Source organism: Rhinatrema bivittatum, chromosome 10, assembly GCF_901001135.1.
Source record: "Rhinatrema bivittatum chromosome 10, aRhiBiv1.1, whole genome shotgun sequence".
Classification (NCBI taxonomy): Eukaryota; Metazoa; Chordata; class Amphibia; order Gymnophiona; family Rhinatrematidae; genus Rhinatrema; species Rhinatrema bivittatum.
Genome location: NC_042624.1, coordinates 29,094,974 through 29,118,631, shown reverse-complemented (window position 1 = coordinate 29,118,631; position 23,658 = coordinate 29,094,974). Strand labels below are relative to the sequence as shown.

General features: G+C 44.4%; 1 protein-coding gene across 1 annotated transcript in view; it reads left to right on the top strand.

Annotated features, from left to right (window-relative positions):
* Window positions 1-23,658, top strand: part of LOC115099917 (deleted in malignant brain tumors 1 protein-like) — a 555,639-nt gene that overhangs the window by 448,642 nt on the left and 83,339 nt on the right. The window contains exons 10-12 of the mRNA XM_029617926.1: window positions 8,550-8,864; window positions 9,643-9,945; window positions 11,028-11,330. Of these exons, the coding sequence (XP_029473786.1) occupies window positions 8,550-8,864; window positions 9,643-9,945; window positions 11,028-11,330 (921 nt within the window). The remainder of the gene's footprint in view (window positions 1-8,549; window positions 8,865-9,642; window positions 9,946-11,027; window positions 11,331-23,658) is intronic.

Here is a 23,658-nt window from a genome sequence, read left to right as displayed (position 1 = left end):
GCCGTGTCCCTCGACATAATGGAAATGGATTGGAAAAAGAACCATTCACCATAATCCTAGCTGTGGGGTTAGTATATAGTAAAGTGATATAAGCAAAAAACTCCCCTTTAATACCAAATTTCTTTAAAACTTGTTTCAAAAACTACCATTCCACACTATCGAACGCCTTTTCAGCATCACATGCCACTAACAGGGGATCTTTCAATGACTGGTATGCGCAGGTTTCCAAAGCGCAGAGCATCCTGTGAATATTCACAGTCGCCCATCGACCCTTTACAAACCCCACATGGTCTTTTCCAATAATTTGGGGCATAATATTCTTGAGTCTATTGGCTAAAACGTTTGCATACATTTTGATATCTAAGTTTAATAGGGATATAGACCTATAGGATCCTGTGAGAAGAGGGTCCCTACCAGGCTTAGGAAGAACTACTATATTAGCAGACTGCATTGTGTCTGGCATGGACCCTCTTTCTTTCATGGCCACGAACACCTTACTCAAAACTGCTGGGACCTCAGCAATTAAGGCTTTATAAAAGGTGGAGTCAAAGCCATCGGGCCCAGGCGCCTTGTGCGCCGGCAGAGACTGAGTTGCTTCCTTCACTTCTTCTTCAGATATATCTCGATCTAATAAGGTGCGCTGGATATCTGATATCTCAGGACAGGTCACCTGTCCTGAGATATCAGGTCACCTGATCTAGAAACCGGGTTATGCATTCAGGATTAGGCTCTTCAGAAGAGTAAAGATCTTTATAATATTGTGAAAAAATATTAGCAATATCTAAAGAACTAGTATGGACTCTCCCCTGGACATCTTTGATCGCAGATATGAACTTGCTGGGTTCCTGACTTTTTAAAAGATTTGCTAAAGCTTTCCCAGCCTTGTTCGCTTGGTGAAACATACCAAACTTGTAATGTTGCACCGAGTGCTCCACCCTGTTTTGTAAGAGGTTGTTTAGTGCCATTTGAGCGGCTTTGAATTCCCCTAACTTAGAGTCAGCAGCCTGTCCTGTAAGCACCTTCTTTAATTCTTTAAGAGTCTGGGTGAGGGTAAGAATTTCAGCATTTTGTTTTTCCTTTTTGTGACAAACATAACTGATTATATGGCCCCTCATAACTGCCTTAGCAGTTTCCCAGAATAATATCGGTTGAGAGACATGTTGGTTATTTCCCCTAGCATACTCAGCCCATTTTTCTTTAAGAACTGTGGGAATTGCCGATCAGAAGAAAGAAACCCAGGTAAACCCCATTGATTCCCTCCAGAGGGTGGTGAAACTTCTAAGTGAGCAGTCACTGGGCAATGGTCAGAGATTATTAAATCAGATATCTTAGCCTTGGAAAACCTCGAAAAGAGGGATTCCGAGATCAATGTCTATTCTAGACCAAGTGCCATGAGCCCTGGCCAGATGAGTGCAGTCATGATCCCCGGGATTCAAAATCCGCCAAAGATCTAACAACAGGGAGGAGAAATAGCCTAGTGGTTAGAGCAGTGGGCTATGAACCAGGAGACCAGGGTTCAAGTCCTGCTGTCGCTCCTTGTGACCTTGGGCAAGTCACTTTACCCTCCATTGCCTCAGGTACAAAAACTTAGATTGTAAGCCCTCTGGGGATAGAGAAATACCTACGGTACCTGAATGTAAACCGGTGTGATATCTCAATTGAGATCAAATGTCTGTATATAAAAAAATAATAATAAATAAATAATAAAAACTTCAAGTGGGTACACAAAAGTGGTGGCCCTTTATTGTCGCTCATGGGTTTTCCTGGTTTCCCAGGTTGCCTATCTAGCGCCAGATCCACAATGCAATTTAAATCCCCCCTCCCCCCAATATGACTGGATGAATGCTGAATTTTGAAAGTTGGGACACCAGTTCCACAAAAAAAGAGTGGTTATACTGATTGGGAGCATACACCGATGCCAGCGTCACTGCCATCCCCATCAGCATTCCAGTTACAATAATGTACCACCCCTTTGGGTCGCAAATTTGGTTTTTCAGCTGAAAATCAAAGGTCTTGTGAATCAGGATCACAACCCCACAGCTCTTGGAATTACCTTCAGCTGAAAACACTTGATCAAATCCCTTTTTCAAAAGTTTGTGCACTTCCTTTTGCAGTAGATGCATTTCTTGGAGAAAAATCAGCTTGGCGTTTAATTTATTTAACCGAGAGAACTTTCTCTCGCTTAATGGGCGTACCAAGGCCTGCAACATTCCACGTGACTACTTCCCCCGCCATATCGCTATATTTTTGTGAAGCTGGCAGTTGTATAGCTCCCCAATCCTACATCCAATAATGATCCAAGAGCGGTCCCCAATTGAAAAATGGGACTGTGGTCTCCCAATGCACATTATAAAATAAGCAAGTTTATTTAAAACAGATCCCCATGATATCCCCAACGACACAGCAATCCCCTCCCAATCCCACTAACACCCTCTCCTCCCCCCCCTAACCCTTCCCCAGAAAAGGCCACCACACTTAACCACCCCTTTAGGGCCATTGTCCCATCACAGGGACAGGGAGTCATCAATGTTGACGTGTACAGCCTTCTCACCATAGTAACTATTTTCAATGGAAACAAGAAAAATGTAGTAACTCCTTCAACAGCAGGTCCCGGGCAACACAAAGTCATTAAGTGAAGAAGTTAAAGTCATATTCCAAGGAAAAAACATCATGACAACAAAACAAGCAAGCCGTGCTTTAAAGTTTCTAAAGCTCCATAGACTCAGCCCGTAAAACTCCAATTATTAACTGTCCGCAGCCTCGTTGGAACCGCCAGATGTAATGTAGCAGGGCTTCAGGTTAGAGTACACCACGAGACTCTTTCGTTGAGCCTATATAACTTGGTTCTCTGGTCTCCCGTATAAAATTGAAGCTCAAGATCCAGATGAGAAATATATAGACACCAGCCGCCCATAGTCCAAAAGCCATCAACCATTGGTAATCACCGCGGATTGCGGAAGCTTATTGACAAAGTCACAGGCTACCGTAGCATCTTCAAAAATCTGTTGCCTTCCTTGGTGCCATATCTTTCGTTTAGCCGGATATAATAATGAAAATTGTACCTTTTTGGCCACCAGGTCCGAGCATACCGGGATATAGGCTTTTTTCAGCCCGGACACATGAGCGGAAAAATCTTGAAATATTAAGATTTTCTGGTTCCCATATTTTAAATCTCTCTCTTTGCGGTAATGTTGCAGAATGAGCATCTTGTGGACATAGTTCAAGAATCTAGCAATTATTATGCGCGGTCTGGCGACTGCTCCGTCCGCTGATTTCGGGCACGCTCCATCAGGCCTCCTGCCGCACTCTGTAAAGCTGGAATCTGAGAGATCAGCCATGATTCGAGAGTTTTCATAATGTCCGCTTCGATGATTGATTCTGGGAACCCGACGAAGCGCAAATTATTGCAACGCGCTCGGTTCTCCAATTCATCTAATTTTTCACTTTGTTGCTTGCTGTTTTTTTCCAGGTCTAAGATCCAACGTTCCATGGCTCCGACGTCATCTTCCAACAGAGTTGTGCGTCCTTCCACTCTCTCCATAGGATTTTCAATTTCTTCCAAAGAGGAACGAACTTCAGCAATTTGCTCTGCTATCTGATGTAGTCTAGCATCGAGTGCCAGTACTACAGCTTGTGATATTCTGTCTTCTAGTGATTTCTCCATTGTAGTTTCAGGGAGTTCTGGAGAGACCGGCGCCATTTTAGGTTCAGGCAGCTTAGCCGAAAAGGCTTCTCCTTTTGTATTTTGGTCACCATAGGTTTGCTGTACAAATAAAACGTTCCAAGGGATGTGGAGTCGTAATTCACCACCAATATCAGTCGACAAAAATCGCGAAAATCGACATCCACGTTGTGCAAAGAGATGAGATGGCTGGAGCTCGGTCAGCGTGCGTCCGGCCGAGTTCACCTCATCATGTGACTCTACTTTAGTTCATTTTATCGCAAATCAAATGCACAACCCCCCAAAAAAATTCCCAAAATGTTGGGATGTTGGGATATGTGTAGTATTTGCAAATAGTGCATGCTAGTTTCCAAAATAAAAATGATAAAACAAAAAAATCCCATGAAACAAATGACAAATAGTACATGATCAAAAAATAAATAAAATGAACCAAAACAAAAAAACGTTTCCCTGCACATCCTTAATACTTGGTATCAACATGCCAGCATTGGAGAAATTTTCAGGGAATTAATTTCTTTGTTGGAATACCAATCAATTCTATGTGAGTGGTTTAAGACTAGTGACAAATCCAAAGCCTGAAGGCCTAGGAGAAGGTTTTCTTCCCTACCCCCTTAATGAGAATGAAACTAGGAGCTGCACTGGGGTGCATTGGTTCCCAGTAATTCAATGGTGACCCACTCATTGGTGAGGAAACACAGGAGAGAGGTCCACATTAACATTTTCTAATGTAACCCTATCTCCAGGTGTGGTTTGCTACTTGATGAGGCCATAAAAGTATTTGTTGTACTTGTGGGGACAGGAACCTTCCCAGGCTAGCTCAAACACTGACTTTTCCTTCAAGGCCTGAGTCCTTGGTCGAATTGGGGGGGGGGGGGAGTATGACTTCCAAGGTCCTGAGAGCTAAGGTGGATCCTTGTGTCTGTCCTACTATCCCTGGCCGGTACCAAGGGTATTTCTGTCCCTATAGTTTTGTATACTGGGTTCCTTACAGTAGGGGACTTACTGTTTTGTACGCTGACACTGCTCTATATTTTACTAAATGCCTGGTTATGAAAGAAGATTGTGTAGATGTTTATTTCTCTGAAGAATGGATCTTATGACTTCTAAGACTTTGAATATGTATTTGTGTAAAGGACAGATCTAAAGACTTTTTATCCCTATATTTGCTTGAGGGTATTGCAGCTTTTCTTCACTTTGATTATTGTAAGGAAATTAGTAGACTGGCTGATGTGCTGCAGAATTTTCAGTCTATGGTCAGAACTCCAACATAAGAGACCATCTGACTATCACCAACTTAAGGGACCGGCTAGTTTATGAGGACTCGGGCATTACTTGTACATGCTGAAACAAAGATGTTCAGGGGTGTTTGGTATGGGAATTTCCTCATCCTGCCTCTTTGTGGTTGAAGTTAATAATAGTTTCATTAGAACATAAACTATCATGAGTCTTTCTCATTCATGACTTTTGTGCTGTCCTGGCAAAACACATTGGGGTAGATTTTAAAAGGTGCGTGCGGGAGTAGATTTGTTCGCGCAACCCGGCGCGAACAAATCTACTCCCGATTTTATAACATGCACGTGCTGCTGCGCGCATGTTATAAAATACAGGGTCGGCGCGTGCAAGGCTGTGCAAAATCGGCAGCCTGTGCGCGCCGAGCCGCGCAGCCATCCTCTGTTCCCTCTGAGGCTGCTTCGAAATCGGAGCGGCCTCGGAGGGAACTTTCCTTCCAGCCCCACCCCATCTTCACCTCCCTTACCCTATCTAACCCACCCCCCTAGCCCTAACTAATTCCCCCCCTACCTTTATTTTACAAGTTACGCCTGCCCGAGGCAGGCGTAACTTGCACGTGCCAGCCAGCTGCCGGCGCGCCATGTTCCGGTCCGGGGGCTGGTCTGGAGGACGTGGCCACGCCCCTGGAACACCCCTGGGCTGGAACCACGCCCACGGCCCCACCTTCAGAACGCCCCCGATGATGCGCCGGCTGCGACATGCCCTCCGACATGCCCCCCCCCCCAGGAAAACTCCAGGACTTACGCGCGTCCTGAGGCTTGTGCGCGCCGCCGAGCCTATGCAACATAGGCTTGGCGCATGCAGGGGGTGGAAGGGGCAGCTTTTCGGGGGTTACGCGCATAACCCTTTGAAAATCTGCCCCATTCTGCCTTCTTAGTGCTGCCTGATGGCTCATTAACCTTTAGTCCCAGCTCCAGATACTAGATAGATTCAGTTATTGATTACCCAACATTTATTACAATGAAAAACAACACAACACTCACTGTGAATGAGGTAGAGTAAAGGATAGCAGCACAGATTCTGAAAATTGTTGCAGCTCATCAGTTTCCTCTGGAAACCCCATTTCAGTCTGTGAAGCAGCTGATAGCTGTGGATGAATGTGTGGTTTAAAAAAAAAAAAGTCTGTCTTGTGGCTAAAGAGCATTTTCTCCAACTGAAAATCCCTCCAGGCAATAATCAATAGGAAAAAACCATACTGAGTAAAGGAACACAGGTTAGGCACTGCCCAATCAGGAAGTTCAAAACATTCAAACAACAGCTAACAATAATCAGTAAGAGTAAAGGACTTATACCCTGCAGAAAATCTAAGCGAAACAAAATCACAACAGAATACAGGATGCCAGTATAATGAGGAAAAAACATAAACACACTCGGGCAGATGCAATATCTGCGCAGGAAAAACGGGCGCTCATGATTGAGCGCCCTCTTTCCTAATGCACCCATCCACCTTTCCTGGGTAAGCGATGTAGTAGGCAAATGAGCTGCTGCGTTAAAAAGGAGGTTATAGAGGAAATTGTGCATCCCTAGTGCCTCTTCAGCATGGGGAGCCCAGGAGAAGTGGCTGTGCGTGGGTTAGGAAAACGGAGGCTCAAATTTACCAGTGTCCATTTTCTTAACCCATGAGCAGCCACGGTTTAGGAAAATGTACACTTGTAAATTGAGCAGCCGTTTTCCTAACCTGACCGCTGTCAAGGCATTTAAAAAAAATGTTTTTCACGTTGCTGCTTTCTGTGGTTTCTCTGACTTAATATTGCCACAATATTAAACTTTTAGATCCTGCTCATTGAAGGAATTATTTCCTGATGCCCCTTTTTACATATCTTAGTTAACTAGACCCAAATATGGTATAATATGGTATATTTGATTGTTCTTTGTAAGGGCCATGCCCAAAAGTTTTTAGTTGTATGTAAACCGATACGATGTGCAAACGGCTATCGGTATAGCAGAAACTCTAAATAAATAAATAAATAAATAAATAAATACAAAAATTTGCAAGTAATTAAAAGTATATGAAAAAATGTTCCACTTGTGGAACGTTGGTACCTAAAAGGTTAAGTTGGAGGAACTACAGAAAAATTATTTTCCACTTTTCTAATCAAGTTTTGGGGCACCTCAAAACTTATGGGCTAGCGTTAATTTTTGTGGGTTAAAATTTATACTTTAGATGCACAGTTATTTTTTAAATCAGGGGTTAATAGCCAATAGCTACATCAACATGGCATTTACATGGCTTTCCTTTCTCAACTAAAAACGTTGTTAAGTGATTTGGTTGTAAAGTCATTGATGAGTTCATCCCCAGAAATAACATAAAGTACTCAAAAAGAGTTTTTGATCTCCCAATAGTAAGGATATCCTATAGTCTAAATTGCTTGATTTAGTTTATATTAGTATAAATTTGCTTAGAGTAGTGTAAAGGATCTCATTTGAGGGTTTGAAAGATAGGAATGAATGAAGGAATCTAAATATCCTATTTCTGTTAAATGAATTGAAGATTATGTTGTGATAATGAAATTGATCATTTGTTTCTGTATTCATTATTCAAGTGATATACTTGATGTATTAATTTATAAAACTCAATAAATATTAAATTAAAAAAAAACCCATGGCATTTACATGTGATGAACATTATTAGCTATGCCCTGGTTTGGGTACGCGTTTTGGACACGCTGATCCCCTTTTTGCGTCTGAGGTTATGGATGTGCATCCACAGTTAGCCTGTGCACTAGCCTGAGCATACAGTTTTGCATTGGCCTGACTATAAAGACAGAACAACTTTTGATTGGCTTCTCTGACTTACATAACATTTCAGAATTACTGATGTCATAAACTTCAGCAGTATACCAGCAATAGAACTGACTACATTGCTCATATTCTATACTGTTTTCTCAAGGGACATGGCACTTCTTCAGTTAGACTTTTTTTCTTTTTCTATTGATATTTTATAAATCATTTACCATGGACAGTTAAAGAAAATCCAACATACATAGAAACAAATATAATAAAAAAAAGAGAAAAGATTGTACAAGTATATAGAAATATACTCCAAATACTGGTAGAAATCCACTCACAATTGGCAGGAGATAGATGGCTAATTTTTATTGCTTCTCAGAAGCATAAGGTAGAAAATAAAATTCAAAACCCAAAATCAAGGTCAAGCACCATAGACAATAATCAACATCTCTTGAAAATGTTAAAACCAACAGCAGTGTGAAGTTCAGAACATTGGAACTCCCTAAATGCAAGTTAGTTGAGCTAACAACCTAATCATCCATATTTAATAAGGAAGCATATGCCTTTTCATGAGAATCAGACTTTTGTTTCTCAGATCTTTTCTTTCAAAAAGAATCTATGATGGGAGCATTAGACAGTCTGCAACAAAGAACATCATTCCATATACTCGCTATTGTTTCATTGAATACTAAGATCTATCATTCTTCAATGGAAATGTCAACCTTGACCTCACCTAAATCGGTATTTATCTCTTGGGTCTATTACTCATTATATCGAACTCAACAAAGGTCAATATCTTTTTATGTGGTATTGTTGACCCTGTGATGCACCACTTTGTGTTCTGTAGAGATGAGGCTTTTGGATGGCCCTAGTTATTGTGCTGGAAGATTGGAGATGCTTACTGAAAACCATACCTGGGTATCCGTGTGTAACGAAAACTGGGATCTGCAGGATGTGCAGGTGGTGTGCAAACATCTGGGTTGTGGACCTGCTCTGGCCTCACCAGGATCTTCGATGTTTGGACATGGATCCAGTCCCATCTTGTTGACTGATATGAACTGCACAGGGACAGAAGTTCACCTGAAACAGTGCCCATTTGTTTCTCTGATAAACAGTACAAGGAGCTGTAGCAATGCAGACAGTGCTGGTGTCATATGTTCAGGTAATTATGCACAGACATATTTTCATAATTGAGCCTGAGAGCGTCAGGATTTTGCAATCTTATTACATACGCTAGGAACCATAGATGGCATCACTGTAAAAGTTCGAGGGGTAAGTGGCTGTCTCTCCAGTACTGCTATCTGAGAGCTGAAGATTAATCACATATTTCCCTGCAGTGTATTGGTTTGAGAGATCATTTGTGACACCACTGTCAGCATGGACCAGTCATATCCAATGTGTCATATGTGACTCTTCCAGACCTAAAAATTCTGGAGATTGCAGAGAGTTTAAATAATTTCAAAAGTAACCATTTGAAAGTAATCACTTTAATGTGCCCGGGGTTGCTTTTCCTACTTTCCATGTATGCATTTGAAATGTTGCCTTATTTCTGATGGTATAGCAATCTGATTCAAAACAGGTTACGTTAGTAAAGGTTCTGCAGAACTGATCTGATCATTACAACCATGTCCCGTGGCAAACAAAATTCTTGATGAGATGGAATAAGGACATTCTTGTGGTTACCTCACAGCTATGCAGTTGACTGGTACATTTCTCACAGTGCTTGTCTTGGATTGTTGTATCAGTATATTTCTCACAGCTATGTGATGCAGAATAGAATAGCATCTGATGCATTTTTTTTATGATGTTGAGTGTTATAAATTAGAACATATTTTAACACTTCAGTTTCACAGCAATGCTTTACATTTCTAGTGCATTCCTTGTGTTAGACAAACATCCGATTTAACTCTATGATTTCATTTTCTATAACTCGTGTGTAGGTGTGAGACTGGTAAAAGGTGACCACCCATGCTCTGGGAGAGTGGAGCTGTTTCATGATGGTCAGTGGGACCCTGTGTCCAGTCGTGGTTGGGATATATGGGATGCTCAGGTAGTGTGCAAGGACACTGGCTGTGGATTTGCAATATCAGTCCAAAAAGGATCTGTGTTGGGACTGAGAACTAGCGTGCTTTGGTTAGAGGATGTTAACTGTAATGGTACAGAGTCTCATCTCACCGATTGCCCAGGAAGTTGGAATAAACATATGGATCACCATGGAGAAACAGCTGGAGTTCTCTGCACAGGTAAAGTCCTAACTATTTTTATATACTGCAGTTTGGATTTGGAAGGGCATAATTTTGTTCTTCCAAGCCCCAGATCTCAGATCATCATTGTAGTAAAACGTTATCACCTCAGTTTTTAGAAAATGTAAAGGACTCCCTGACTGATTCAGTTTAATTCGAAATCCTCCAAGAACTTGACCCGTATATTTTTAATCATGGCCATTCCTACTGGTCTTCTAACATCTGTCTTTTCTCTCTGAACTAATTCAAGCACCTTATTGCTGCAGTCTTTGTGCTGAATAACTTAGTAGTAGCAGTTTCCTCCTTAACAGTGTTTCCCTTTCTTTACAGGTCTTTTCTCAAGATTCTCCTCTTCTCCTTTTTATATGCCTTTTTAAGAAAATAGATAGAGTTCTTCGTCTCTGGATAAAGTATCTTGATTTAATAATCAGTAAGAAAGATATTTTATAGCATAAAATTAAATTGATTGTTTCCTTTGGTAAAATAAAACAACGTGACAAAAAAAACAACCAAAAAAACATAGCCATTACATTTAACCTCATATGAACTGTGAAGGATGAGGGTGAAGGGACACGAAAAGATAAGACCAATAGAGCACAGAATAAGCCTGGGCAGGCCTTTATCTCTGGTGTTTTATTTTAGTGCATGCTGGTAAAATCCTAATTGAGAAAGTCAGTAACTCGCCCTGAGCTACCAATGAAAAAGTGTGAGCTAAATCCTGCTGTCGCTCCTTGTGACCTTGGGCAAGTCACTTTACCTCCATTACCTCAGGTACAAAACTTAGATTGTAAGTCCTCTGGGGATAGGGAAATACCTACAATACCTGAATGTAAACTGATGTGATATCTCAGATGAATGTCGGTATATAAAAATAATAAATAAATAAAATTGAAAAAAAAAATAGAAGTGCTAGTATTTGTGTGCTTGTGATGGAGGAATATGTAATGAGCCCTTTCTCATTGTAAAAGAAAAGCATTGTAGCTAAAAGATCCCAGCAGTGGCACATTTCATCACAAATTTATTATCTATGTCTTAACAATCCCTGTTGTGCATCTGTCTAAGATCTCTCTCTATCCTTACAGGTCATTTACCAAAACCTACACTCACCCATTCACCTGCATTCTTAGCATTTGAGAAAGGAGGGAGCCTCCAGCTGAACTGCACAATCCCTCATCTTTATGTGAACACTTCCATCTACTTCTATAAAGGAAAGAGAGAGAATCCACTTGAAGTGAAGACTTTGTCAAGCACAGAGAACAGTGCAGGGTACACATTGAATGGCTTGGACTCTTCTGATGAGGACAAGTATACCTGTGTGTATGAATTAGAGACTCTAGGACAAGCCTTCAAGTCAGAAGAGAGCAAACCATTATTTATTATTATTGGTAAGTTATTTCTTTGAGGCACTTCACATCTGGCACTGTGAAGAAGGTTCACCCTTATTGTCAGTCTAAAACCATTATCTTCTAATTAATGTAAGAGTATAAGTTTTCTAGTAAATTTATCATCAAAGCCTTTTAGTATTCAGTATGTATTTCTGTGTCTGCTTAACAAAACTTCCAACAGTCTTGTCCCATTGGTATAAGAAAGGAATAAGGTAAAGAAGAGAGGTACTCAGAGAAGGTGACCACAAAGAGTCTTGCTTTTAGGTGTTCTTTACTGTAAAATACTGTAGGAATGCCTTATGAGCTTGATGATGTAGTCTGTCTGTTATGCGCTGCTGACAGTCGTCTCTGTTTGATTTTCCATACGTATATGCATAAACAGTTTACATATATAAAATCCCACTAGTATGAAACTACATGCATAAACTTCCACAGCCAAGAATTATACACATAAGCTTCCGTGATCAGGAAAAACTGGCGGCAGGATGACACACACTCTCTTCATAGACAAACACAAATATCTCCTCACTTTCCCTCCAACACACATACATTCCCCCAATGACTGGAGCACACACACACATACAGATCCCCCAGTGATGGAACACACACATTCCATAAACACAACCCTCTCACTTGGCCCAGCACATACACACATTCCCCTGGTGGCTGGAGCATGAGCACATACCTCAAGACTATCTGGAGTTCATACACATACAATTGCACCCTCTTTTCAACACATACATACTTTCTTCTGGTGGCTTGAACACATCCAATGCATGCAGAATTTCAAGATCCATAACCAAAAGACAAAGCTAATTGAGATGGATAACTCTGGCATCAGTGGCACAACTGCAAAAGGAAAGAGTGAAGTGAATAACAAATCTCAACTAAAGTCACATAAGGAGTACAGGAAAAGCAGTAACCTTAAAGAGAATACCTGGAAAGCTATGACCACAAATCCTCATAGTTTGGGAAATAAAATCCCAGATCTGCAGGCCCTAATGACGGAGGCAGAATTGGACATTGTTGCTATCACAGAGACATGGTTCACAGAATCTCATGATTGGGATACAGCAATACCAGGCTATAACTTGTTAAGGAAGGACAGAGTGGATAGAAAAGGGGGAGGTGTGGCTCTTTATGTGAGAAATAATATCCAAGCATCTGAGCTGCAAGGAAGTTGGGGCAAGGAAAAAGCACTATGGGTCGACCTAAAAAAAGATGATGGGGCGTCCATTTATATTGGAGTGGTTTACAGGCCTCCAAACCAAAAGGAAGAGCTGGACAGAGATCTGGTTGAAGACATCCATAAGATAGGTAAGAAGGGGGAAGTGGTGATCGTTGGTGACTTTAATATGCCAGATGTAGACTGGAAAATCCCATCTGCAGAATCTAAAAATAGTAGAGCGATAGTGGATGCCATGCAAGTAACTTTGTTCAAACAAATGGTATTGGAACCCACGAGAGAAGGAACTATACTCGACTTAGTGCTCACTAATGGAGATAATGTCTCTGATGTCAAGGTGGGCGCCCACCTCAGCACCAGTGATCATCAAACAGTATGGTTTAATATCACTAAAAGAATATGGAAAAGAAGCACAAAGACCAGAGTTTTACAGTTCAAAAACACGGACTTTGAGGAAATGGGGAAATACCTAGAGGAAGAAATAAATGGATGGGAGAATGAGAGAGATGTGGATCAGCAGTGGACCAATCTAAAAGGAGCAATCACCAAGGCAACTGCTCTATATGTTAGAAATGTAAAGAAAAGCAAAAGAAAAATGAAACCTATCTGGTTCTCAAAGGAGGTGGCTGACAAAATTAAAGCTAAAAGAACAGCATTCAAGAAATATAAAAGATCCCAAAGGGAGGAGCACAAAGAAGAATATTTGATTCAACTGAGGGAGACAAAGAAATTAATCAAGTTGGCAAAAAGTCAAGCGGAAGAGAGGATTGCCAAGGAGATAAAAAATGGTGACAAAACATTTTTCAGATACATCAGCGAAAAGAGAAAAGTCCAAAGTGATATAGTGAAATTGAAAGGTGGAAATGATCAATGTGTGGAGAGAGACGAAGAAATGGCAGAAATATTAAACGAATACTTCAGCTCTGTGTTTACTAAAGAAGACCCTGGAGAAGGACCATCTCTACACAACAAGAAACTGGAGGGAAGTGGAATAGATGAAAATCCTTTTACAGTAGAAAATGTATGGGAAGAGCTAAAGAATCTGAAAGTGGACAAAGCCATGGGGCCTGATGGGATTCATCCAAGGATACTGAGGGAGCTCAGAGATGTGCTGGCGGGTCCGCTGTGTGACCTGTTCAATAGATCCCTAGAAACAGGAGTGGTGCCAAGTGATTGGAGGAGAGCGGTGGTGGTCCCGCTTCACAAGAGTGGGAACAGAGAGGAGGCTGGTAACTACAGACCGGTTAGCCTCACTTCGGTGGTGGGAAAAGTAATGGAGTCGTTGTTGAAAGAGAGAATAGTGAACTATCTACAGTCCGGAGAATTGATGGACCAGAGGCAGCATGGATTCACCAGAGGAAGGTCCTGTCAGACAAATCTGATTGACTTTTTCGACTGGGTAACCAAGGAATTGGATCGAGGAAGAGCGCTTGATGTCATCTACTTGGATTTCAGCAAAGCTTTTGATTCAGTTCCACACAGGAGACTGGTGAATAAAACGAGAAGCTTAGGAGTGAGTGCCGAGGTGGTGACCTGGATTGAAAACTGGTTGACGGACAGAAGATAATGTGTGATGGTAAATGGAACTTTCTCCAAAGAGAGAGCGGTTTTAAGTGGTGTACTGCAAGGATCGGTGTTGGGACCAGTCCTGTTCAATATCTTTGTGAGCGACATTGCGGACGGGATAGAAAGTAAGGTTTGTCTTTTTGTGGATGACACTAAGATCTGCAACAGAGTGGACACGCCGGAAGGAGTGGAGAGAATGAGACGGGATTTAAGGAAACTGGAAGAGTGGTTGAAGATATGGCAGCTGAGATTCAACGCCAAGAAGTGCAGAGTCATACATATGGGGAGTGGAAATCCGAATGAACTGTATTCGATGGGGTGGGGGGGGGGGGAGGCTGATGTACACGGAGCAGGAGAGAGACCTTGGGGTGATAGTGTCTAATGATATGAAGTCTGCGAAACAATGCGACAAGGCGATAGCAAAAGCCAGAAGAATGCTGGGATGCATAGAGAGAGGAATATCGAGTAAGAAAAGGGAAGTGATTATCCCCTTGTACAGGTCCTTGGTGAGGCCTCACCTGGAGTACTGTGTTCAGTTCTGGAGACCGTATCTACAAAGAGACAAGGACAAGATGGAAGCGGTACAGAGAAGAGCGACCAGGAAGGTGGAGGGTCTTCATCGGATGACATACGAGGAGAGATTGAAGAATCTAAATATGTACTCCCTGGAGGAAAGGAGGAGCAGGGGTGATTTGATTCAGACTTTCAGATACTTGAAAAACTTTAATGATCCAAAGACAACGACAAACCTTTTCCGTCGAAAAAAATCAGCAGAACCAGAGGTCACGAGCTGAGGCTCCAGGGTGGAAGACTAAGAACCAATGTCAGGAAGTATTTCTTCACGGAAAGGGTGGTGGATGCCTGGAATGCCCTTCCGGAGGAAGTGGTGAAGTCTAAAACTGTGAACGACTTCAAAGGGGCGTGGGATAAACACTGTGGATCCATCAAGTCTAGAGGGCGTGAATAAAGTGGAGGCAGCAAAACACTGCACGGAGCGGCAGTAGCCACAGAGGCATTCAAACACTGCACAGAGCGGCAGTAGCCACAGAGGCATTCACGGAGCGGGATGCCAGTGGCCAGTAGTTAGTGTTCCACCTTCACGGAGCAGAAGGATGGAGGGCTGCTATCTCCAAAAAAAAAATAAAAAAACAAAACAAAAAATAAAAACAGGGGTGGGTAAGAGTATGGGGCAAGGGTGTGGCCTGCTTGTTACAGCGGTTGCTACCCCTAATTGAGCTGGATGTCACTTGGATGCAGATACAGCGCTGCTCTCTAAATTGGTGGTGGGGTGGAGGAGAATTAGTGCTGGAGGGTACTGGAAGCCAATAGTAACAGGTGGGAGGGAGAAAAAGGGAAAAAAAATGGATAAAGTGCGTAGCTTGCTGGGCAGACTAGATGGGCTGTTTGGTCTTCTTCTGCCGTCATTTCTATGTTTCTATGTTTCATCACCCGCTACCCCCATTGATGACTGGAATACATACATATACCACATACACACATACCCCTCTCCCACATAACCTGCCCTCTGTATTCACTGGTAGATGGAGTAAATACCCCACCTAGACACATACATAAACTCTTCTCCCCTCCTTGATACACACATTTCTCCTAGAACAAGCAGGATGGTAGTCCTCACACATGGGTGACATCATCGGATGGAGCCTGGCATGGAAAACTTAAGTCAAAGTTTCTGGAACTTTGACTGTGCACACGAAGCATGCCCAGCATGCCCTATACAATGCATCCACATGGGGCCCTCGTCAGTCTCTTTTTCCCCCGCAGACCTTTCATCTCGCAGTTAAGTGAGCTCTTGGTTTTTCTTTAGAAAATTGCCTTGGAAAACTTTCACTGATTATTTTTTGGATTTTTGCAGGTTTCATCGATGCCAGGCCCCCCTCGGTTCTCTCCCTTAAGCTCCTCAGACAGGTTTTTTGGTGGTTCAGTAAGTTTTTCCACTTCTGTTCCCCCCATGGCAGCAGTGCCTTAGTGTCTACTAGCTTTGACCACCCGCTGTCATCGTTCCTGTTATTTTTCCTTCTTTTAGTTTGCCAAGGCCTCATCTGGTTTCCATCAATGCCCCCAGTGCTCGAGGACAATGCTCATCATAGACCCCCATGAGGTGTGTGAATTTTGTCTGGGGGCATTGCATCATATCCGGGGTTTCCATATGTACACGCAGATGATGACTCCTAAGGGACATCGCACGTGACTCAATAAGATGAGGAAATTCTTAGGTTCGAGGAAGTCCAAGCCATTGGCATTGGCGGCACCTGTACTGATGGACCTTGGAGCCCACCAATGGACATCGAGCCATCGACATCGGCAAGGCTGTCTGTTCCGTCGATGCTGCTGGTGGATAGGGGCACCGGGGATCGACCCCTGTCAGACTCTTCCAGGTCAAGGACTTTAGGTTCATCGCCAGTGACCTTGGCACTAGGGAAAGATCGGGCTGAGCACAGAGGGAAGCCAAGGAAACATTGACACCAGTTGCCTTCAATGCACAGTGCCAGGCTCTGGAAGGCACTGGCTCAAGCCGTGATGCCCCTGAAGTGACCCTGTGGCAAGGAGTGCTCATCCTCCATCGATGCCTGGGGTCCGCAATGGCCTCCACCGGTCCTGGTGCCTGTCGCTGATCCACCTCAGGGATCCGAGGAATATCTGGTCACCTCTCCTGCCTCCCAGTCAGTGTTGGTATTGACAACTTTCAAGGAGGAGTTGGAGTGCAGAGTCCAGCTGACACTGGAGCAAGCACTGCAGGGCATCAAGCTGGTAGCACCAACAGTGCCGATGCCCATGCTTTCCCTGCTGGAACCACTGCTGAAATGGCTCAATGTGCTTATTGGTGTGTTACCCACCCAACTTATAATATTGAAACTGTATGTATATGACGTATTCTTTGTAATCTATATTCAAAATAACATCATGTATTACAGAATGCTGATACCATGTAGTCTCATTCGTGTAGCCAGAGAAACCTCATATAAAATGGCGGGCTTTATCTTTGGTAGCCCTGAAAGCCACTGTTTGTGGTTATACGGTCACTGATAAATCATATGCCATTATTCAATATAATCATTGGTTTCTCCGGTGTGATTTTTTTCTTTGTTTTTCAATTTTTCTAGACTTCTTGGCAGTAAAGTATTTTTAACTTATCGTAGCAGTGAAGGCATCGGGGATATCAAGCTTGGCATTGGCCCGACACGGCTCGTGTTTCTGACAGCTTCTTCAGGGGCCGCAAAATGCCAATTCTAAAATGAAAAGTATTACTTTGAAACAGCATTTAACTACAAAAGCGCCATTCATACTGCTATATATTGAATACGTACGATTCCCAAGTGTGCCCGAAACAGATTCTGCTACTCTGCTGCAGCTTTGTCTTGACAGCTGGATCCGCCATGTTACAAAGCTGTTTATGTACCTACCTCATTTGTAGGAGGAACCAATCAATCAGGAATTAATCAGGCCATTACACCAAAACAGCAGGTCCTGGAATCGCTAGATAAGCGACGATCATTCAACAGAGTCGTTTAGACCTTGAGGAGATTGTGTTGCTAGAGTGTAAATCCACCATTGCTCACGAAGATTCAAAAATCTTACCCACCCAACTGGTATCAGTTTCCAGGAGGCCATCAATGCCCGGTGAGGCACTGATGCTTCCCCTGACTGATATGGTGCTCGTTAACAGTTCCTCTGAGGAGGAAGCTCCATCGAGCCTGGCAGGAACACAGAGGCCTGAAGCCTCCCATCCAGCTTTGCCGGGGCCGGCGCCCATGCCACTGGTGCCCATGTTTCTGGACAAAGGCCAAGCATCTAGGGCCCCATCCCCTGTGGATTACAGTGAGGATGAGGCTCTGTATGACCTCTGGGGGATGACGCTGCAGAATCCTCCTCTGAGGACTCGGAGGGTCTGCCTTCAGAGCCATCTCCTCCAGACGAACTAAGACAGTCTCCGCCAGAGAACTTGACCTTTGCAGGTTTTGTGCAGGTGATGGCCGAGGCCATCCCTTTTCAGTTGATGATGGAGGATGCCAGGCAAAAGATGCTGGAAATCCTCCAGTTCATGGAGGCTCCTATGGAAATCATCGCGCTCCTGGTGCATGAGATCTTTAAGGAGTTGCTGCTGAGAATCTGGGAACATGCACTGATGGTATCTCCCATAAACAGGAAGGCAGATGGAGTTTACCTCAACCAGCAGGCTACCTGATTCAAGAAGTGCCAGTTGTCACACCAATCAGTGGTGTTCGAATCTGCTCTCAAGAGGACTAAGCGCTCTTGGACCCAAGCATTGGCGTCCCCAGGAAAGGATCACAGAGCAATGGACGATCTTAGGAGGAAAGTAGTACAGGGGGCCATGCTCGTTGCCCATATTGCTTCTTACCAGCTCTACATGAGCCAATACTCGTGCAACCTCTGGAAGCAAGTGCAGGAGGCGGCCGAGCGGCTACCTTAACAGCAGCAAGACACCTTCTTATTGCTGGTGTGTCAGGGCCTGGAGTGTGGAAAACACGAGGTTCGATCAACCTACGATGTCTTTGAGACAGCATCGAGAGTCTCTGCAATGGGAATTGGCGCCCACAAAATGGCATGGACAAGATTTTTATTTTTTTATTTATTTAATAGTTTTTATATACCGACCTTCATAGTAAATAACCATATCGGATCGGTTTACAATTAACAAGATGGCGGCATAGCCGGTTCACAGAGCGTTCCTCGCAGTTTGAACAATCATTTCCTTCAAATTATTTCGAGCCATGCCGGCAAAAAGAAAGGGAAAAGTAAGAGTTTTACCCCACTGAACCCTTACCTCCCTTGCTGCAGTTTGAGATAGACCGCTTCTTGACTCAGCCAGACCCAGAGGGAGCTGGTGATACCGATGGGAGTCCCCGAGGAGGAGAGCGAGGAGGTCCCCAGTCCGGACCTGCATCCACCCCCGGCACAGCGCAGCTTTGATGGAGGCTCGCCCCAGTCGCTCCCCGATGACGGGGTCAGAGCGACAGGGCAGGAGGAGGTTGCTTCCAGAGCAGAGCTTAAGGCTGAGTGTCCCCTGGTCATTGGAGAGGGAAACACCTGAGGCGACGAAATGGAGACTGGCTTCCCGGGAGAACTGCAGGAGAAGAGCATGGAGAGACCCCTGGTTGGAGAGCTGGAGCCAACATCCTCAGGACTGTGGGGTGAACTTCTGCGCATTCCAGCGAAGCTGGAGACGGTAATCCTTGAGGCTATTTGGGACATGGTGGTTGGATTTGGGTCCTCCTTGAATAGACTGGAAAACAAAATAGATTCTGTTTCCTACAATATTCCACAAAAGTTGCTTGGAGTGAAAGAACAGACTAATGCTGTTTCCATAAAGGTTGGGGAGGCTGAAAACAAAATTCAGTCTCTACAAACCTTAAATGCTACAATTATTAAGGATCAAATAGCATGTTCAAGACGATTAGAGATATTGGAAAACAATATTAGACATCTGAATGTAAGGATATTAAATTTTCCCAAAGTGGCTGGGGAAATACCATTTATTACACTGAAAAGATTCCTTGCAGAAGCTCTTGAAATTTCTCAGGATAATTTTCCTTCTATTACTGTTACTTTTTAAAGAGAGCTTCTGTTGTGGGTATTGTTCCTAATACAATCCCAGCTAACTTAATTAGTTTCTTAGAAAACTCCAGCTTGGAAGTATTGGAAAGAAACACTTTAGTGGTATCATTTATTAATACACAGGATATAAATAATGTAATGAGAAGTTTCTTTAGGAAATTTCCAGTGCAATTCTATGGGCAACCAATTAGAATGTACCCTGATTTGACTCCTGTCACAAAGACAAGCAGAAAAGAATTCTTAACATTACGTCAAAATGTGACCACGCTAGGCTTTTCTTTTCAGCTTCGATATCCTTGCAGATGTCTTTTCAAAAGGGGTGAAGAGACTTTTGTTTTCCATCAAATAGATCAGCTACGCCAATTTGTTGAGGCCTGCATGCCTTCTACCTCATCCCCTATACCTCAAAATGGGAATAGGTCATAAAGAAAATATATAGCTGGCTGTGTACTATGCAAATGCCCTTACATTTATCTATGTTTCCCATGTTTTCTCCTTTTGAAATTGCTGTCCCTCGACTGTTCTTTTTCCATAATGATATATATTCAGTTGTTAAAGGTACAAATTGAGATTTATTTTCTTTTTATTATGATTTCCATTGGTAAAATATTGAATCTTCGTATGAAGTAATACTTATTGAATAATATGATTATATATTGAAAGTACTTTTCATTCAATTTATAAATTTGAAAACGATAAATAAAGAATTGAAAAAAATGTCATGGCTATGGGCCTTGCATCTCTGACCAGAGGTACAGGAAAGACTTGCTGTGTACAGGAAAGATTTTTTTTGTAGATAAGGTGAGGGACGTGGTGGCCCAATTGCAGGATCACCATGAGACCTTCCAGCAACTCTCCACCAGCACTTTGGACTAGGGATGTGAATCGTTTTTTGACGATTTAAAATATCGTCCGATATATTTTAAATCGTCATAAATCGTTAGAGCCGCGATACAATAACAATTCCCCCGATTTATCGTCAAAAAATCGTAAATCAGGGGAAGGGGGAGGGGAAGGGGGAGGGCGGGAAAACCGGCACACTAAAACAGCCCTAAAACCCACCCCGACCCTTTAAAATAAATCCCCCACCCTCCCAAACCCCCCCAAAATGCCTTAAATTACCTGGGGTCCAGAGGAAGGGTTCCGGAGTGATCTTTTACTCTCGGACCTCCAGTGCGTTGTAGAAATGGCGCCGGCGCTACCTTTGCCTTTTCATATGACAGGTCAAAGGTAGCACCGGCGCCATTTTGTTTTTTGTCCCCCGACGTCAGGAGCGTAGGAGATCGCTCCCGGACCCCCGCTGGACCGGCCGGCGCCATTTTGCTGGACCGGCAACATGGCGTACGGCATTTTGCGCCAGCAAAATGGCGCCAGCAAAATGGCCGGCGCCATTTTGCTGGCGCCGGCCGTACGGCAACACGCTTCGACTGCAGGAGGTTGTTCCGGACCCCCGCTGGACTTTTGGCAAGTCTTGTGGGGGTCAGGAGGCCCCCCCAAGCTGGCCAAAAGTCCCTGGGGGTCCAGCGGGGGTCCGGGAGCGATCTCCTACCGCGAATCGTTTTTCCGTACGGAAAAACGATTCGATTGCAGGAAGTCGTTCCTGGACCCCTGCTGGACTTTTGGCAAGTCTTGTGGGGGTCAGGAGGCCCCCCCAAGCTGGCCAAAAGTCCCTGGGGGTCCAGCGGGGGTCCGGGAGTGATCTCCTACGCTCCTGATGTTGAGGGACAAAAAACAAAATGGCGCCGGCGCTACCTTTGACCTGTCATATGACAAGGCAAAGGTAGCGCCGGCGCCATTTCTTCAATGCACTGGAGGTCCGAGAGTAAAAGATCACACCGGGACCCTTCCTCTGGACTCCAGGTAATTTAAGGCATTTTGGGGGGGGGGTTCGGGAGGGTGGGGGATTTATTTTAAAGGGTCGGGGTGGGTTTTAGGGTTGTTTTAGTGTGCCGGTTTTCCCGCCCTCCCCCTTCCCCTCCCCCCCACTGGACCCCAGGTAATTTAAGGCATTTTGGGGGGGTTCGGGAGGGTGGGGGATTTATTTTAAAGGGTCGGGGTGGGTTTTAGGGATGTATTAGTGTGCCGGTTTTCGATTTACACGATTTACACAATATTTAAAAAACCCAAACTGCGACGATCCGATTCCCTCCCCCTCCCAGCCGAAATCGATCGTTAAGACGATCGATCACACGATTCACATCTCTACTTTGGACCTGCCCTGCTCAGCCAAGGAGGTCTGTGAGTCAGGGCCAGAGGAAGTCTTTCTGCCGCCAGAGGAAGTACTATCCTCCAGCCTGAGCTACCGCTCGCAGAGAGTGAGCTCCCATGGCTGTTCCAGGCAGCAGAGAGCTCCCAAGCCCCAGCCAGCACCCCAGCCAAATCCCGGGACGGGGTTTTGACTGGATTGTAGGGAGCATGAACCAGCCACCTGTAGATGACATGCTGGATGTCATGGTTCTTTGCAGATCAGTGGCCCAGTATAATCTTGTACCAGTGGGTTCTGTCCATTGTCCATCAAGGGTACCAATTGAACCTATTGGGTGTCCCACCAAATTGTCCCCCATGCCCATTTTGGTGGCAAATAGTGCATCAGGAGGTACTGTTAATGGAGCTCTCTGCCCTCTTAACGGCCAGAGCGATCGAGTCTCTCCCACTAAGGCAAAGAGAGCAGGGATTCTATTCCCTGTACTTTCTGATTCCAAAGAGGACAGGGGTACCCCGTCCCATCCTAGATCTGAGAGCCTTGAACAAGTTTCTAAAAAAAGAAAAGTTCAAGATGGTTTCCCTGATTCCCCTCTTGCAAAAAGGGGACTGGTTATGCTCCCTCGATTTAAAGGACACATACACTCACTGCAAGATCTTCCCAAGACACAGGAAGTATCTCAGATTTGTGGTGGGAAAACATCACTTCCAGTACAGTGTGTTGCCATTTGGACCAGCGTGGCCCCATGTGTCTTCACAAAATGCCTGGCTGTGGTGTGGGTGTACCTCCACAGGCTGGGAGTGCATGATTTCTCTTACTTGGATGATTGGCTGGTCAAGATCACCTCTCAGTTGGTCCATGTGTTTGACCATCCTGGTGTTGGAGTCACTTCCTGAAGTCTCACCTCAGCCCGTCACCTCATTTGGACTTCATAGGAGCCCTGCTAGACACAGTTCAAGCAAGAGCCTTCCTGTGCGATCCAGGGCAGTCACCTGTTGCGCCCATCGGTCGCAGACGACTGCACCCTCTCTGTCTCCCCTCTTTTTTTTCTCTTTCCTCTCCTCTGGGCAAGATGGCTGCCTCCGCCTCTCCTCCCTGACCTCTCTGGCATCCCCGCACTGGCATGGGCGATTGCGATCACCATTCTTACACTGAGGTCACATAGGGCATGCGTGCGCCGCCCTCTCTTTTGAATACATCATGGCGGGAACCTTGGGGGCGTCCCCACTGCATGATGTCACTACCTCCGGGTACTTAGCCTCCGATCTCCAATCCAGCTCGAGTTAGCAAGAATTCCGCTCCAGCTAATTTCGACTTCCTTCAGAGACTTCCTCCGGGGTTACGCTAGCTACACCATGGCACTCTAGGTACCCGGTCCTCGGGGGCCTTATCCGCTCCTACCTACCCTCTGTTCCAGCAAGGACGCTTAAGGCACCCGCTCCTCGGGGGCCTTGCTTCGCTCCTGCTATTCTCCAGGTTTCCCAGCTCATCAATACAGCAACCAAGGGTCCACAAACATGTCAAGCCTACAACAGATTGCTAACTCCATGGACCCAGCTCAGCTCTTAGCTTTACAGGCCATTCCTGGCCTGGCCCAATGGATCACCGAGCAACAAAAGAATCTGGAGCCATTAACCGTCGCCTTCAACCAGTTGAATGCCCAACTGAATACCCCGATGGTTCCAGCTGAAGGCTCCTCATCTCAGGTAGTTACTGTCAAGACTACCGTACCTCTATCAACTCCTACACGTTTTTCTGGGGATACACGGATGTGTAGG